The sequence below is a fragment of the Dipodomys ordii genome, unplaced genomic scaffold (genome assembly GCF_000151885.1).
Source record: "Dipodomys ordii isolate 6190 unplaced genomic scaffold, Dord_2.0 Scaffold30, whole genome shotgun sequence".
NCBI lineage: Eukaryota > Metazoa > Chordata > Mammalia > Rodentia > Heteromyidae > Dipodomys > Dipodomys ordii.
The window spans coordinates 2,665,050-2,684,137 of record NW_012267246.1 but is presented as its reverse complement, the minus strand read 5'-3'; the positions used below and the strand labels follow the sequence as shown (position 1 = coordinate 2,684,137).

Here is a 19,088-nt window from a genome sequence, read left to right as displayed (position 1 = left end):
GGGAGGGAAGGTTTCTGTTGACTTACTGCTTCAGAGGTTTCGGTGCATGGCTGGTCTGCTCCATTGCTCTAGGCCTGAAGTGAGGCAGATCATGGAGGCAGAAGTGAGAGGCAGAGGAGGCTGGCCTCACAGTAGCCAGGAAGCAGAGAGGAGGGAGGGGAAGGGTGAGGCTGGGGAGAGGGGAGGGGGAGGAGAAGGAAGGAGAGAGGAAGGGAGAGGAAGTGAGAAGAGGGGAGGGGGGAGAGGAGAGGAGAGGGAAGAGGAGAGGGACAAGAGGGAAGGAGAGGGGAGGAGAGGAAAGGGGAGGAGAGGAGAGGGAACTGAAGGGGAGGGGAGGAGAGGAGAGGAGAGGAGGAGAGGAGAGGGAACTGAAGGGGAGGGGAGGAAAGGGAAGACGAGGAGGGAGAGGGAAGGAGAGGAGGGGAAGGGAGGAGGAGAGGAGAAGGGACAGGACAGGGAGGAGAGGAGAGGGGAAGGGAAGAGAGGGAAGGAGAGGAGAGGGGAGAAGAGGGGACAAAAGGAAGGGAGGGAAGAAGAGAGGACAGGAATAAGGACAATATATACTCTACTCCCTCCAGCTAGGCCTCCCCTCTTAAAATCACTCAATTATGACTCCATCAACGGACCAAACCAGGAGGAGCTGAGAGCCTTCTCAGCCACTCACCTCCACTGCAATCGGCGGAAAGGCCACTCCACCCCCACCACAGGAGTCTTCAGGGGAGGCCTCAGGTTCAGGCCTGTGACTAGACTGTTCCCTGGTTAACCCCAGCCTAGACTCATCCTGGACCGTCCCCACACGTGGCTCCTCGGACCACACTCGCTCTACCCCTCCCCCATGCCACCACATTCTTTTTTTTTCTTTTTCTTTCTTTTTTTTTGTTAGTCGTGGGGCTTGAACTCTGGGCCTGGGCGCTGTCCCTCAGCTCTTCAGCTCAAGGTGAGCACTCTACCGCTTGAGCCACAGTGCCACTTCTGGTTTTCTAGTGGTTTATTAGAGGTAAGAGTCTCACGGACTTTCCTGCCCAGGCTGGCTTTGAACCCCAATCCTCAGATCCACCAGCGCCCGGCTTGTCACCACATTCTTGCCCCTAAAGGATGATCTCATTTAGTGGCTCTAACAAAGATCTCCAGACTTCTCCTGGAAGTTGTCTTTGTAGTTTCTACACAGCTAAGAGAACAGGGCCACAAGTAGCCAACACCCCCACACACACTCCCCCCACCCCCTGTCCACCTCTGCCTGTCTGTAGGACTTATTCCTCCCAGGTGTCCAATCAGAGGGATGGTCGGCAGGCTGGGTGAGCCTTTTTTTTTTATTGAGGGGAAGCCTTCTCTTCTGTGGTGATTGCTTGAAAATTCTCCCCATGTTGTCATTCAAAACAAGGGAAAGCAACCTGTTCCAGAAAGCTTCATTTAGGGCTGCCTTCCATAAGAGACACGTCTTCTCTCCAAGCTCGGTGAGCTCACAGCCTGCATGCTGAAGAAGGGCTTCCAAGGGTGTCAGTAACAGTAGGACTCTGTGCTTGCTTCTAGACACGGTGAGAAGCTGTGTGGCCAAGCTGTTCTTCACCTGCGCCCTCAAGGGCCATTACTGTCTGTACAGTAAGTCCAGCTTCACCCTCGTCAGCCCCGAGCCCCAGCCGTGGATCAAGATCATGTTTCTCTTCCAGCAGGTACGGGGCACTGGGTGGTGCGATGCCCTCCATGATCGATCCCCTCCGAGATGGGCCGGCAGTGCACTGATGATCATTGTTACTCAACTATGACTTTGGCAAAAGCCAGTATGCAGATTACAGCAGCACATACAGTTCATCAATAATTTTACTCTAGGTTTTTATATTTTAAGATAAACTTTCTTATAGAGGGAGCTGGGTTATTCATCCATAGGACAAAGCTAGTCTTACCTTGAATTAGCTTTTTTTAAAAAAATTATTTAAGTAGTTGTACAAAGAAGTTCCCATTCTACAAAACAGTATATGAGTACAAAGTGTATGACAACATTGTCACCCATTGCTCCTAACACACTCCTTCTCTCACTTTTCTTTTCTTCTTTTTTTAAAATTGTGATTAGATGATTACATAAATTTCACATATTTCACAGTATTGTGGTTGAATTCGCTTTTTAAAATGATGGGGGTAAAATCAGAGGTAGAAATCTTGTCTGGCACATAGAAGGCTCAGAGTTGGAACCCCATACAGCAGAGAAAAATGAAAAGCAATGGAAAATAGCAAATGCAAAACAGTAAGAAAAAAAAACATCTTATTTGGAGAGATAACTTGACTTTTGTCGAGTTAGGCTTTATTTCTATATCTTCTCTCCCAAACCAACTGATTTTCTTGTGAGCCTTCCCTTTGGGGCAATGGTAAGACATACTAAAAAGCTACTTTTTCTTTCTACTGGTTGGATGAAATTTCATTAAAAATGTTGACCTTAACAATGACGACTTCCATGCCAAAGTGTGAATTACCAAAGAGGCTTTTGTTCAGGAACACTTGTCTTAGATACATTAAATTGTTACCTAAAATATCAGTGTAGATTATAAAATGTGGGTCGCTGCGATTTCACACACCATGCTGTGAATGAGGAATTTTGCAGATGGCCCGCTCTCCCACATGGTGATCTCTCCACTCTAAGTAAAATGCTTAAAAATAATCAATTCAATTTTACAAAAAGAAAATGGAGGGCTACAGGGTGGAGTAGGGAAAACAACACAAAGGAAGGTGAGAAGAAAAAAAAAAACAAGATGCAATGTTCTATGTTTGAAAATTAAACCAAAGAGTAAGATATTTCTGCGATAAATCCTACAGACATCACCAGTCAAATAATCATATTGGTTTTATAAGTCAGGCTTATTGAGGACAATCGAATTTCATGATGAAGAGCATATCAAGTACTACACTGATACTATAGTAGTTAGATATGCACTGGCTGTGGCTTCCGGACATCAACTTTTCCAACAGGAAGGAAGTCTTTAAAGATCTCCTAATAGCTAGCTTCTCATACAGAGCAACCCAGATTTTGATGTGAATCAAACTGACTGCAAGAATAAACACAGAACATTGATTCCTTGAAACTTTCCTTGAAATGATGATCTTATTTTCTTCTACTTTACTTACATTTGTCAAATAGTTTTCACCAGTAATTTGGTATTCACCTTTGGCTTCATTCTTAAGAGATGTAAGCTTTATAAAAAAAAAAAGAAAGAAAGAAAGATAGAAAGAGAGAGAGAAAAAAACAAAAGAAAAGAAAAGGAAGGAAGGAGGGGGAGAAGGAGGGAGAGAAACGAAAAGAAAAAAAAGAAAAGAGAAGAGAAGGAAACTTGACTTTCCTCTCTGGTAGTCTTATTCTATTGATTTTGTCTCTTCTGTCTATTTAAGCAAAATCACTGAAGAAGCTCCCCCATGTTTTTTACTAAACGGTTTATTTTTCCAAGCCTTTGTTATTATAAAAACCTGGGTGAGTCCTAGCTTGGGGTAAATAGCAACCCAACTTTCACTCAGGTGATTACAAACCCAGGGCTACTCTTGGGTGCTGAGTCTGAATTGCTTTTCTGTCAATTTCACACTTCCTGGTCTTTAGACTAATGAGTTTGCTCTTCAAGACAGAGCTCTTTATTGTCCCATTGAAATTTAAATCACCTGAAAGATCACCCCAAGGCCACGAAGGGTGGTGGGACCGAGCAATCAATCACTTATGGGGTCCAATCACTAGCTGTCTCTGGGCCGAGAGTAATGAGATGCCTCTCGTCTTTATTCAGAGCCTGTTTCCTGAGCCCTTGTCCATACAGAGTCATTCTGTGCAGTTACTCCGAGCCCTGTGGGAGAAGACACAGGCAGGGGGCACCCACAGCTTCGAAACTGCCATGACGCAGTCCACGTTCCCACAGCAAAAGGTAAATGCTTCTCTCTGTGGATAATTACTTTATGTTATTGTGATGATTTTTTGGTACCAGTCCAGCATGAATCAGGACAGCATCCAGGCCCTGATTTCTTTATCTCAAGGTTATGCCCTACCACTTGAGCCACAACGCCTTTCCAGATATTTCTGAATAGTATATAGGGGCTGAGAAGGTAGCTCAGTGCTAGAGTGCTTGCCTTTCATGCATGAGGCCCTGGATTCGATTCCTAAGCACCACATAAGCAGAAAAAGCCGGAAGTGGTGCTGTGGTTCAAGTGGTAGAGCGCTCACCTTGAGTTGAAGAGCTGAATTGCCCAGAGTACAGGCCCTACAACAGACAGTGGGTCATGCCTGTAATCCTCTAACCAGGAGGCTGCGATCTGAGGATCAAGGTTCAAAGCCAGCCTGGGAAGGTAAGTCTGTCAGACTCTTATCTCCAATTAACCTCTGGAAAACTGGAAGTGGTGCTGCAGATCAAAGTGGTAGAGCACTAGCCTTGAGTAATAAAGCCTCAAGAACAGTACCCAGGCCCTGAGTTTGAGCCCCAAAACCAAAAAAAAAAAAAAGTTGTGCATATTTATAGGGTGTTATGGGATGTTTAAATACATGCATTCAGTGTATAATATTCTAATCAGGACAAGAATATGCATCTTCTCAGACATTTGACATTTCCTTGTAAACATCCAAAATCCTTTGTTGAAATATCTAGCACCTTATCACTACCTGGAGACACCCCACTGGGAAGTAGAAGCCCAGAACGCTATCTGTGGTCTAATTATAAGTTGGAACCAACAAACATACCAATAACTCAAAGTATAAACAAGTAGCAAATGAATTAAAAGTGTGACATCGTGACACTCCATCATATCTCTTTGGGTGATGGAGAAAGAGGCAGGGTGAGCAATGGGAAGGACTGATGGGAAATTTATTTCTATGAGTCTGGAAGAGACTAAAGAGACATCCAACTATTTCATCACTATTTTTTGGCTTCAGTTTAAGAATTTGACAAGAAGTATTTGCTTAAAAAGGGAATACCACAATTGAATCAGCATAAAATAAAATGGAATTCCTTGCATATTTCATTCAAATTTTCAATTGTTGCCTCATATCAAGACAATGCATCAGAGTCTCATAAATTTTTCGTTGTGAACCATATTTTTACTGGAGGCATAGTAAATTAAAACTTGGCAGCCTATTTCACATCCTAAGAGATTTAAAAAAGAAAAAACTTGGCAACTTGATTTTTCCTTGCTTACAAGCATAATGATTCATCTTTCTCCTATTTCATACCAATAAATTTCCCTCTAGGGTAAGTTTAACTGCAATGCTTGACATTTCATAATTTCGTTTATTCATGAGTAATAGAAAAACTTTGATACCTGGAATGTACACTGTGTGGCAAATTTATCTGACCGGGACTTCTCCATCAACTTGGCTCTCTCTACCTTTTATGAAGAGCTCTGCATACAAAACACAAAATAGCTGTGAGAATTGTGCAGAGCCTGCTTTATTTTCACAATACTGAGCCTGTGTGTATGTGTATGTGTGTGTACATGCACGTATGCATACACTAGTGATCTGGAAGTGATGGGCACTTGTGCATCCGTTCCTGCAATGAGGTTTTGCCTCAGAGCTAGGGATCCAGGCACTGGGAAAAGAGGAAAAGCAGTTCTGAGAAAATGCCAAAGCATCCAGACTATAACCTTCTGCAGGATTTGTTATAGTAGTTGCCTTTTAGTGTGTGCATTTGTGTGTATTTGTGTGTATTTGTGTGTGTGTGTGTGTGTGTGTGTGTGTGTGCATGTGTGCCAGTACAGGGACTTGAACTTAGGACCTTACACTCTCACTTGACTTTTTTTTTGCTCATGGATGACACTCTACCACTTGAGCCACAACTCTACTTCCAGCCTTTTGCTGGTTACCTGGAGAAGAGTTTCTTGGATTTGTTTGACCAGGCTGATTTGATCTACTCAGATCTCAGCCTCCTGAGTAGCTAGGATTACAATTGTGACCGTCAGCTCTCAGCTAGGACTTGCTTTTGGATAGAATCTTGGACATTTAAAGCTGAACTTGATCATTAAGATCTATTAAGTTAGTGCTGAGCATGGTGGTTCCCCCATTATTCCAACATTTGAAAGGCTAGTCAGGAGGATTACAAGTTCAAGACCAGCCTCATAGAAGTATCCACTTAGAGTGCCCATGGTCCATTGCTGAAGCTTGGACATGGCCAAGCCCTTCTTCAGGAGACCCTCAGGAGAGAGGGGCAGCCCAGCTGGTGTTGGGCCTGATGTCACCGCGGTGTGCGAGCAGCTCTAGCTCTGACACAGACTTTCACCATCCCTTCCCTTCTGGGATGCACGGGGGAAGCGGCCTTGTTCATGCACTGAGGTGGTTGATGCTCACTGTCGAGAGCATGCTGCCTGCCCAGCACTGAGCCACCTGCCCAGCAGGAAAGGGCAAACTGGATCGCTCTGCCCACTTGAGGCCTGCACTTTTACAGAGCCTTCATTTATCTAGATTTTGTTTAGGGGGTGTCTATTTATGTAGGCTGGTCTTGGACTCAGAAAAGAATTGCAATTGTATTGTGCATTTCAATATCTAGAGATACCCTTTATTTTTTCTTTCAAAAGATTTTCATCTGTGGATCTTTCTTTTTTTTTTTTTTTGATCGGCCATGGGGCTTGAACTCTGGGCCTGGGCGCTGTCCCTCAGCTCTTCAGCTCAAGGCAAGTGCTCTACCAATTGAGCTACAACGCCACTTCTGGTTTTCTGTTCTTTTTTTTTTATTGGAGATAGGAGTCTCACGGTCTCTCCTGCCCGGGCTGGCTTTGAACCACGATCCTCAGATCTCAGCCTCCTGAGTAGCTAGGATTACAGGCGTGAGCCACCAGCGCCCGGCCTCTTTCTATTTTTTTATCATCACTTTATCTCAGAGATCACCCTGCTAGACAGTAAATTAGAACTCAGCCCACCTCAGTTAGGAAGTACTGACATATTAACACACTCTTCATTAACATATTTCTAACATTCATTCATCCCACCAGGAACCAGACATATCACTATGTTTATTCAAGTCTCATTTCTCCCCATGGCTCTGTGACCCGGAGAAAATTGACTTCTCTTCTACTTAATGTAGTCATTTATAAAATGGGGACAATAGCATGTTTGTTTCATTATGTTGTTGGGATGAAGTGAAATATTTGACATTAAGCATATAGGAGAATTCCTGGAGGGTTTTGTATGTCCAGTGAAAGTCATCTGCAAGTATTGTTAATTAATGTTGTTGATTCTGATAGGTTTCTTGTTTCATTTTTTCTTTGGTGATGCTGGGAATTGAATTCAAGGCCTTGCATTTTCTAAGCAAGTTCAAGACAATACCTTTTTATTTCATAATTTGCATTTCTAGGAATCCGTTCCAAAGACATAATCCAAAATAGGACCAAAACTCAAGATGCACACAGAAAATAATTGGGGTATGGTTAGCAAACAATCTAAAATGTCTAAGGATGAGAAAATAAAATCATGAGATATCCATTTAAAAGAATATTCTGGGCTGGGAAGGTGGCTCAGTGGTAGAGCGCTTGCCTTGCATGCATGAGGCCCTGGTTTCAATTCCCCAGCACCACATAAGCAAAAAGAAAAAAAAATAAAATCTATATATATATTTTTTAAAAAGAATATTCTAAAACCATGAAATACCATAGTTACCAGTGATATTTTAATAACATTAAACCTAAGAGTATAAGCAACATATTTTAAGATATACATACTTTTAGAGAGCTGCCAAAGGAAAATGTACAAAAATGTGAACATTGCCTGGCTGTGGAAAGTCTTCGTGTGTGCATTGCTTTTATAGTGAAGAACACATGAAGTTATATTGTATATATTGTATAAGTAACTTCATAATATTGAGCCATGTACTTAAAGGAGGCTCCATTCTGGATGATCCAGGCCTATTGTGAAATATGGATTTCAGGAAAAGGAGAAAAGGCCCTGACTTCCTGAAGAAATGAACAGGATCTCCAGAGGACATCAGTAATTCTACCCCGGACCCTGCCACTCGGCCCTGCAGGGGGAGCCAGACTCTCGCCACCATCGGTGGAGCGGACAGCTGCAGCCGCCAGCCGGCCAGGGCCAGCACTGGAGAGAGAATCCCCAGCTTCCACATGTGCTGCACTTCCTAGAGCAGGGCAAGTTCCAGACGCCAGGGAAACAAGGTCTAAACTATGCCCATCACGGAAACAGAAAATAATCGAGCCTACTGCTGCAGTAAGATGTCCCCAGCTGGCTACGGTTTGAATGTTCCTGTCCCGATTGCTGCGCGCATACCCAGGGCGATCGGCTAAAGTGGCAAAGCTGACCTGGACAGAAGGGAAGGAGACCTTGTGATGTGTCCCAAAGATGGGTTGGGGTGTCTGGAGTTAAGGTGTTTGTGTGCTTGGATAAATAAATGCACAAGTCAGTAGATAGTGAACTTATTTTATATGGGAGGAGTTAGGGCCACATATGTGGTGGAAGCCACAGGCATCATGGACGGTGGACCCCCAGGAGCAGAGGGAGCTCCTTAGAGAGCTGAGTTATGGTGAACCTCCCTTTCAGAGCAAGCTCTGTGGGGTGTGGGCTTGGGGATTTTGGAAGTTAGGTGGGGGGGGGGGACATCCATTTCAGGCTGTGAGCTAAAATGAGCAGAATTTGATAGCAGAGTCTTAGCAGCCAAGGTGAAGTAAGGATTAAAAGGAATGAGAGGCTGTCCAAAGAAGCCAGGCCAAGGGTCAAACCCAGCCACTAGGGGGAGGCAGAAATCTGGGGTTTGGGAGCCACAGATAGATGAAGGTAGGAAGGGGGTGCAGATGCAAACACCTAGCGCTCTCTTTGCTCTGGGAGGCCAGTGGGAGCTAAAATACAAGTTCTGGCTTAAAAGAAGAAGATGGTTCCATGTGGGAAGAATGGAATGAGTGACAAGGGAGGGAGGGAGGGAAGGAGGGAGGGAGGGAAAAGGGAAGGAAAGAATCACAGTGAAACCCTGCCAGGTCCATCCTGTTAGCCAAAAATATATTTTGCACTGGGTGCCAGTGGCTCCACCTGCAGTCCTAGCTGCTCACGAAGCTGAGATCTAAGGATCACAGTTCAAAGCCAGCCTGGGCAAAGTCCCAGGCAGACTCTATTTCCCATAAACTACCAGAAAACCAGAGGTGGCTCTGTGGCTCAAAGTGGTAGAGCACCAGCCTTGAACAAAATTGCTCAGGGAGAGTACCCAGGGCCTGAGTTCAAGTTCCACAACTGACAGAAAAAAAATTACATATATATGCACATATATGTATATATGTGTGTGTATGTATATAGGTATACATATATATATACGTGTATATATATACATATATATACACGTTGTGAGCCAATGGCTCACAACTGTAATCCTAGCTACCCCAGAGACTGAGATCTGAGGATCACAGTTGAAGCCAGCCAAGCAGAAAAGTTTGTGAGAGAGTCTTATCATCAATTAACCAACTAAAAGCCAAAGTGGAGCTCTGGCTCAAGTGGTAGAGTGCTAATGTTGACCACAAAAACTTGGGCACAGTGCTCAGGCCCTGAGTTCAAGCTCCAATACCAGCATATACACACTTTGTGTTTGTGTGAGTGTGTGTGTGTGTGTGTGAATCATGAGATCACCATGCCACCTCCCTTGCTGCACTTCTGCTGAGGGGCCAGTGCTATTACACTGCGAATGCCTGGTCAGCTGCCACCTCACCAGGAGCCACAGTCCCTGTGCTGGGGGGACCCATGACACAACTCCCGTGAGAGGGCCCAGGGGAGTTGTTCCACGGCACGTGGGCATTCACATGTGGAGCAACTTAGGCCAGAAAGGTAAATTCGACAGCTATCAATGGAACTATAGAGACATCATAACCATGGAGACGCTAAAAAACAAAGGGAAGAATAAGGCAATCTTGGAAGAGGACGTAAAGAGGAAAAAGCCCCATTCAGGGTCCACTGTAGATGGCAGCTGAAGGGCACAAGCTCAGGAAAGAGCGGCTGGGTTGGTAGAGCACTTTTTCGGCATGCATGAAACCTCTGGTTCAAATGCAGCCAAAGGAAGAGCCTGTTGTTCTGTAGTCCTTGTTTTATCCTGGTTGAGAAACTATCATGCTACTAAATACCAGCTACTCGTAGCCCCTAACCACTACCCACATGTATTCAGACTCTGTGCATATACTCTCCTAAACATTTGAAATTGGCACGGAAGAGCTTTCTGGATTTAGCTGAGGTCCTCACTTACCACATGTATTCTATTTCTGTCACTGTTCACAACCAGACTCTCCCAGAATGCACCATGCCCATTTACTACTGTCCTGAACATTCCTGCACAGTCAGACAGATGTTCTGCATCAGGCCAGGAATTTTTCTTTAAAAAAAGAAAAAAGAAAAGAAAAATGTGCAGCGAACAGTTAATGAAATAACTCTATTCCGGAGGGAGCAGAGGTATGCATTCCTCTGCAGTGTGTTCTCTCCTCTTGGTGGTGTAATAGACCTTCTCTTAAGTAATCAGAGCCTGTGTAAAGCCCTTCTTCCCCCTGCTGACCTAGCAGTGTGTAAATGCCCGCAAACACCGTGCACAAATTGGCAAGGAGAAACAGCGCCTCTTGTCATAGCACATAAATGTGTAGTGGCTGGAAACTCAGGATCTGGGCTTAAAACCTGCCTGTGCTGTTTCCTTAGCTGCCCTCTATCTGACTCCTCAGTTCCTTGGCTTTCTTACCTGAGAAATGCAGGAAATCACATTCCTGCACCCTGGGCAGGAATGTTATGAGAATGGAAAGACAATGTAGACGGACCAGGTAGGAAGAGGGCAGTCTCTTGCTCTTGTAAGAGATCGGTAAATGCTCAGTAGTCCCGTGACCCCACAAGTCCCTCTGAACCAAATCACCCCTCAGCCATGCCTCCAAAACCTTTCCTGCATGTGGTAAAGCAGTCCACACACTGCAGAACTGTTTTTGGAGGGGCCTCTGCACCCCAATCATCTCTGGGGTCGGAGTCTTCCTCCCCTCAGAGAGGCTGTGTCTTCTGTCTGTGCAAAAATTGCTTCAGGATAGAATCTAAGCATGGCAGAATGTCCAGTTCATCCAGATGCTGGTCAGGGGTGGGGGGACAAGGGTGGTGGGCCTGCGGCAGGGTCCCCCACAGTGCAGGGTCAGCATGTGAGCTCCAGAGGCCACTATGCATACTGACACATCCCATCAAGTTGCCTTGAGCTGTCACTTGTTAGCAAACTTATGCTGTAAATATCCTCTCACCTTCCTTAATTTTTTTTTTTTTTGGTCAGTCATGGGGCTTGAACTCAGGGCCTGGGCGCTGTCCCTCAGCTCTTCAGCTCAAGGCTAGTGGAGCCACAGCTCCACTTCCTGGCTTTTTCTGCTTATGTGGTGCTGAGGAATCGAACCCAGGGTCTCATGCATGCGAGGCAAGCACTCAACCACTGAGCCACCTTCCCAGCCCCATCCTCGTGCCTTTCTACACAGCCTGGTTTGTTTCTCCTAAGGGGCTTGCTAAAGACTTCTTATATTGGCCAAATCCCTACTTTCATGAATAATTTTTCTAAAATTGGAGGGAAAGCCATCCAACCAATGCTTTTGAAAACCTGTTTTTCTCATCTGCAATGACTTTGCACTGTTTTGAGTTAGATGATGCTTGTCATGAAAGTCCTTCGTAGTGCATGCTTAGGAAGATGATTTTGTATGCTATTTTCAAGTAAAAACAAATACTTTGAAATTCAATATTCTTCACATTTTATCGGGACCTAGCTTGAAATACACCTGAGCAAATATGGCATCCCTAGATAGAACCATCATTTACATGGAGAATCAAAAGGCCAGGTTGTTGACAGAAATCATTTATTTGTAGTTGTGGATCAAAAGACTTGATTTCTTACTGGCTGTTAGAAGTCACTCTGAGTTTCATGTCATTCATAGTAATACAGCAGCTTGCTCCAAGGCCAGCAGGAGAGTTTTGTATGGTTATCTGTTCACAGGATGAATCTCAGTGGATGCGCATGCACACATGTATGTAAGTCATGAGATTAATATACCACCTCCTTTGCCATATTTTTGGCAAGAAGCAAGTGCTAAGCAAGATCTTCCCTTATTCGATGGGAGGAGAACAGGGGAGGCAAGGGGCTCGCCCACCAGAGGCTCCGTTAGAACTCAGAGAGTGGCTGAGAATTACTTATAAATTATTCCTTATCATTCTTCTCCAGTCTAGTGATCATAAAGGGAGTTTGTAATGCATTGATTTTAGTTGTCATCCTGAAAAGGAAGGAGAAGAAGAATGGAAGAATAGAAAGAAGGTGGAGTCGAGAAGAAAGGCAGAGGAAAGAGGAGGGACAAGATAGAGAGTTCATAAGCAATGTAGACTAAAATAATCATGACTTATTGTAAGGATGAAAAGGTGTTTGCAACTTTAAAAAATATAATAAAAAGAGAAAAAGAGGAGGAGGACAAGGAAGAGAGGAAGAAGAAAGGAAGCTAAAAGAGAAGAAGGAGGAAGAGGAGGAGAGGAGGAGAGGAAAGGAGAGGAAGGAGAAGAAGGAAGAGGAGGATGAGAAGAATAAAGAAAGCAGAAGGAAGAGGAGGAGGAGCAGGAGGAGGAGGAGCAGGAGGAGGAGGAGGAGCAGGAGGAGAAGGAGGAAGAGAAGGAGTAGGAGTAGGAGAAAGAGGAGGAGGAGAAGGAGAAGGAGGTGAAGAAGGAGGAGGAGGAGGAGCAGGAGGAGGAGGAGGAGCAGGAGGAGGAGGAGGAGCAGGAGGAGAAGGAGGAAGAGGAGGAGGAGGAAGAGGAGGAGCAGGAGGAGGAGCAGGAGGAAGAGGTGCTGGTGGAGGAGGAGGAGGAGCAGGAGGAGGAAGAGAGGGAGGAGGAGGACAGGGAGGAGGAAGGACCACCTGTGGATGCTGTAGGACACAGAGGGTAAAGATAAATAGGAGAGACAAATAATGAGTTGAAGCACACTCACGTAAGAGGTCAGAATCCCCCAGATTTAGGATGACTGGCCGTTGCTTGGTTGCTCCGTGCTTGCTACTTTTGTGACCAGTTTTACTTGGCTTTTCCTTGCATGCTGGCAGTGATGAGCTCCAGGCTGCCTCTCTTCCTCCAGGGCTGTTCCTGCCCCAGTCAGGAGCACAGCTCCACCATCTCTGTGCCTCCCTGGGTGTCTTTGTTTAACACCTAAATCCTCTGAGGAGGTGAGGCTGCTGCTGGCTTCAGAGCCTGAGCTCAGGGATGGGTTACCATCTGTCTCAAACTTTTCAAGGCACTTTTTGCTAAAGCCAGTGTGGATTGGCAGCAACAATCTGGGAGTGTGGGCTCAGAAGAGGAGACATAAAGGAGCCCTAAGCACGGTTTGAAGCACTTTTGTTTGCTAGTAGTGTTTGTAAGGAATGAAAAATTGATCCTTAATTGTGTGAGGAGCTGAAAAGCCATCTGCATGCCAATGGCCAAGTCCAGACTTCAGGGACTGAACAGTTTTGAAACCGATATTTATGAACATCTGCTTTTTCCCCATAAATTTTAATATGGATTTCATCCTTTGAAACCTACAAAACTCCCAGGTGCTTCTTCAACCATTATCTTGGGGAACATTCTTTAAAAAAAAAAAAAAGAAAGAAAGAAAGAAAAAGAAAAAAGTCTTCATTTTCCCAAGCAACACACTCTAAATCACTTCTATAAAAATGCTTTCTGATATATACAGTGCTATTGGAATGCCTGTAATAAGCTATTAAATGTTAGGAATACAAAAGCTGTGGTCAGCATTTTCTGTTAAGCCCAAGGTACAGACCATCAGAGTCTTAGTAATCAAAGCTGGAAAGTATTTATTCTGTTATTCCACAAGTAGCTTTTTTTTTTTTTTTTTTGTCATTCATGGGGCTTGAACTCTGGGCCTTTTCACTGTCCTTCCAGTTTTCTGGTGGTTTATTGGAGATAAAGAGTCTCACCAACCTTTCCTGCCCAGACTGGCTTTGAACCACGATCCTCAGCCTCCTGAGTAGCTAGGATTACACACAGCTCCACAAGTATCTTTTATTGCTTGCTACATACCAGGCACTTTTAGGTGCTGAGGTTTACCATAACGAACCCTACAGACAAATCCCTGTCTTTGGGACAGACTAGGCTGTAGTCTTTAGTAATGTTCTCTTTAAAACAAAAATCTCCTTAAATTTCTAAGTAGTGCATTGGAAACAGGCTGTGCACTGAGCCTGTCAAGTGGTGATGCTGCTCCATTCCTGATACCAAACTTGACCCTGGGCACAGAGCTGTGTAAACGAAACATATACGTGCCTGCCCTCCAGGAGCTAGCATCTCATACTTGTCTTACCTGGATCAAGAAGGGGAGGAGGATGAGGGAGGAGGATTTGGGAGACCCTAGGTCCTCCTCAATCAGGTACCTGAAGCAATGCAAGCATCACCTGTGCCACTCAACTCTTGAGAAGGCAGGGAATTCCTCAGGTAGAGAAGACAGGAGCCCTAGGGGCCAAAGATCGGGAATCAAACAACAGCTCAACAGAAGACAAATGCAAAATGGATACAAAAGGAAGCTGTAGTTAACAAGACTGTTAAGTAGGCCTTGAGAGCAACCCTTGAAGAGGACAGTCCTAGCCATTTTGTAATGATGGGTTTGAGTTATTTGCATAAGAGAAAGTTTAGGGGGACAGTAAGTTACTTAACTCAGACTGATAGATTTCCATCCATTTACAATCTAATGGAACTTCTTCACTCTGCCTCTTGCCAGATGGGCCCCCTCAAAATGGGTGTTCTCTTTGGTGTATCGAATTTCACTCAAATGCTCAGAGGAGAAAAATAATTAATTTGCTGATAAATAAGACTGATTTCTGTTAAAACCAAGAAAGACATATTATGGAATACCATGCAAAATTTGCATCTGTATTTAAGATAAAGCCTTAAAACTAAAGTAATTCTGGAGCCTGATGAGTAGTTCTAAAGGACGAAGGCCCTATTTCCCATTGACTCGTTCATTGCAAAGTCAACCTTATTAAAGAAGTATTTTTGGAACCTGTGGACAGGGACAGGAGGGAGAGACTGGGGGAGAGGGAAGGAAAAGATGACATTGCCCCAAAAAGAACCGCATTCATTATCTTCTTATGAAAGGGTAACCCCCTCCGTGTAACATCTCAATAATAGCAAACACATTACATTAAAAAAATGTTGAATGAATAATTTGGTGGTCAATATTAAATAAAATGTAAATTAAAATGTAGTATTTCCTTCAGCCACACTGGGGCTTGGCTGGGTCTCTGCAATTCTGGAATTTCTACTTGTGACACCTTTCCCAGAACCCCAACACCTAGGCCCTGAGGCCATGCCCCTCCCCTCCCCAATCAAGCAAATGTGCGTGTTTGAAGAGTTCGAACTGACTGTTTCGACTCTAACTGACCAAGTACTGAGCCTGCCCAAGCAGAGCACTGACGTCCCAACTGAGCGCCCTCCTCCGCTGGTGTGGACATGCGGAGTGGCAGGCTGCTCCAGTCATGTTCTGTGTGCTTCATGTTTCCCAAACAGGCTCTGGACCAGGTTCAGCTCCATCTGGAAGAAGTGCGGTTCTTTGACGTGTTTGGCTTCAGTGAAGCAGCTGGGGCGTGGCAGTGCTTTATGTGCAACAACCCTGAAAAGGCAAGCGGTAAGAAGCTCCTGCTGTCGCAGAGCTGGTGGCACCAGGTGGACGAGGGCCCGGGAGCCCCGCTGTTCTAGCTGGCCAATCTCTTAAGCAAATGCCCTGAGTAGCCATCACACAGAGCCATGCCTAGTGCCTATTCCCTGCTTCATGCTGAGAAAGGCAGCTCACCCAAGTGAGCATCCGAGAAAAGGCAGGGCGAGAAACAGAGGCAATGAGCCCGAGAACCCAGGCCCATCTCCCTGAGTGAGCAGGTGCACATTACCCAGGGCTATCCCTCATCGTGGGACTAGACGATGGAACTGTGTAAAAGTGAAAGGCTTTAAGAGGAAGTAAATGTCCAAAGAATAATTGATTATCAGTTATTCACCCTTCCTCCCCTTTCTGCTGTTCGAGGAATTTGGTTTACTGACCTTGTCTAAACCTAATAATAATGAGAGCCAGGTAATGTACTACCCACATCAGACACTGTATCTCATTTAGTAGATACAATAACCTTATGAAGTATTTATCTCTGACTTACTGAGGGGGAGACTAAGGCAGGAGGGATTGTGGTAACTACCTGTGGTCCTATGGGGTTTGAACCCAACCGACTCCAGAGCCCACATTCTGCATCCCGGTGGTACTGGACACAGTCTGGCTGGTAGAAATAGGGGGAAGGTGAGTCTAGGGCTACGAGGTCGGGTTGTCTTTGGAAATGGAATCTTCCATGACTCGTTTTCCTGCTGGGAAGAGAGCATCCTCGCCACTCAATCATGGGAGCAGTGCTCAGGCCCCGCGGGATGCTGGGAATCCATTGATGCTGCTGCCTGCGCCCAGCCCTTTCCTTTGGAGGTTTTGTGCTTCTCAGGGTGATCCACTGTGGGACATCTGCTCTCCGGTTCACTGCCAGAGTGTAGAGACTGGAAGGAGAAAGTGTGTGTATTTGGCCAGATGGAGGTGTGAGGGGCTCACAAACACCAATTAAAATGCATTGCTCCCTAGAATGGCTGCAGAATGGAAATGGTGGCAGCGGAGGCTGCAGCCTTTGTGAGGCACAGATTGCTGCTGGCTGATTAGAGAGGCACCAGAGTGAGCACCCCAATTTTTTGATCCAAGTAAATAAGGGATTAGAGAATTGAGTGGCTCTGATATAAAACTTTCTACCTAGACCTTATTTCATATATATATATATATAATATATATTTCATATATGTATATTCTACCTACACCTTATTTCATATATATATATTTCATATACATACACACACACACACATATATGAAAGCAACAACTTACTGGAGAGCATGGTGAAATGACGCACTTATCCCTTCAGAGTTCCCACTCCAAGTTCACTAAGTATCTCCTTGTATCTGCCCAAGAGAGGCCTCTGGAATAGGACACGCACTGGACACACAACGTGTTCCTTGAGAATCTGTTTTCCCAGATTCACTGCCATGCGCTTGGAAGGAACATTTTGCACATTTATTCTCTCTTATTTGTGTTTCTCACAGTTAAATATAGACTGAGAACATGCAGCAATAAAAAGCCAAACAAGGCCTGATATTTTATAGCAGAACATATTGAATCAAAATGTTTGGCCCTGAAAACCTCAGTGTGATTGGATTTCTTTGCTCATTTCATTTTGCTACATGAAACTCATTTAGGTCCAAGGGAAATCCTATTTTCAACTCTTTTTATTTCTGCCCCTAAAAAAGAAAAAAAATATTCCCAGGGCTTATATTTGTTGTTGGTTTCATTTTATTTCTATAAACATACAAATTATGCATTTACTCTAAATGAAAACTCTTATATAATACTATGTTCATGTGTGTTTTTCTTTTTATAGTTTCTTTTCTTTATTCTTTTTTTTTTTCCGTAGAGCTTGATCTCTGGGCCTAGGTGTCTCTGAGTTCTTTTGCTCAGGCGAGCACTCTCCTACTTTGAGCCACAGCTCCACTTCTAGTTTTCTGGTAGTTAATTGGAGATAAGAGTCTCACCAACTTTCCTGCCAGTGGCTTTGAGCTGAGATCCTCAGATCTTAACCTCCTGAGTAGCTAGGATTACAGGCGTGAGCCACCAGCACCCAGCTTCACATGAATTTTTCATAGACATAGTATTTACATTCATGCTCTGTTTAAATCCTAAGTTCAACCACAATCAAAACAGCAGAATGAACATTTTGTGTAGTGTGCACATTGAGCCTAGCACTACAGCCCATGTTTCATTGACACTGGACATGGTCTTGTCTAATTGATGGTGTGTCTTCGCAGCATGACCTTTGGGGTAGAACTCTGAATGAGGTACAGGGTCTCAGCTCTGAGAAGGACTCATCCTCTAAACAGAGACAGAGGGCATACAGGAAAATATTCCGCATACCTCCTTGGCATGTCTTTAGCATGCATAATTATTGGTTGAGTGAATGTAATACTTCTTTTTTCTTTTTTTTTTGGTTGGTATGGGGCTTGAACCCAGGGCCTGGGCACTGTCCCTGAGCTCTTTTGCTCAAGTATAGCGGTCTATCACTTTGAGCCACAGCATCACTTCCAGTTTTGAGTGGTTAATTGGAGATAAGAGTCTCACAGACTTTCCTGCTCAGGCTAGCTTTGAACTGCAATCCTCAGATCTCAGCCTCCTGAATAGATAGGATTACAGATGTGAGCCACCATCCCTTGGCTGAAAAATGTACATTTCTAAAAGGCAAAGTCAGCTATGCCTTGCCCATTGATGTGCATGCTTCAAGACTGCGATTACCTTACCATATGGGGCACTGGGCCATACCCAGTCCATCATGAGCCCGCAGGTGGAACCTGGAGCTGTTCCTCCTCGGGAGATGCACCCCATATGAAACCAAACCCCATATGAAACCCAAAGCCGCCCCCAGCCTTAGCATCCCGCTCAGCCCCTCTCCCAGGCCAGAAGCCCACCAGCCCCTAGAGTCCAAGTAGGAGTAAACTGAACCACAAAAGGCTAGATACACTAGATTTAGCTGGGGATGTTTGTTGTTTTATTTTAGGGATTGGCTAACCATGCAGTGGTTTTTCTCACATATTGGATGTTTCGAAGCCGACCAGCAGCTTCATAGTAGTAAGACCCTGGACATCAGCACCTATATCCAAACCCATCCAGTACTTCCCACAGTGCAGGAGGTCATAGGAATTAAGGTCACATCACTTGATCCCCGCCCCTTTGGTGGAATGCTGCCTGCTGTCTTTCCACCGTCTTCCCTGTCTACACACACAAAGTCACTGCGGGGCTGGGAATGTGGCTTAATGGTACAGTGCTTGCTGGCATGCATGAAGCCCTGGGTTCCATTCCTTAGTTCCACATAAACAGACAAAAGCAGAAGTGGCACTGTGGCTCAAGTGTTAGAGTGCTAGCCTCGAGCAAAAGAATCTCAGGCACAGCGCCCAGGCCCTGAGTTCAAGCCCAAGACTAGCAAAAAAAGAAAGAAAGAAAGGGAGGGAGGGAAGGAGGGAGGGAGGGAAGAAAGGGAAGGAAGGAAGGAAGGAAGGAAGGAAGGAAGGAAGGAAGGAAGGA

The 19,088-nt window shown here is 44.9% G+C and overlaps 1 protein-coding gene across 1 annotated transcript in view; it reads left to right on the top strand.

Annotated features, from left to right (window-relative positions):
• Veph1 (ventricular zone expressed PH domain-containing 1) overlaps positions 1–19,088 on the top strand; it is a 117,681-nt gene that overhangs the window by 87,145 nt on the left and 11,448 nt on the right. Inside the window, exons 10-12 of the mRNA XM_013016183.1 lie at positions 1,531–1,670; positions 3,756–3,890; positions 15,458–15,575. Coding sequence (XP_012871637.1) covers positions 1,531–1,670; positions 3,756–3,890; positions 15,458–15,575 — 393 coding nt within the window. The remainder of the gene's footprint in view (positions 1–1,530; positions 1,671–3,755; positions 3,891–15,457; positions 15,576–19,088) is intronic.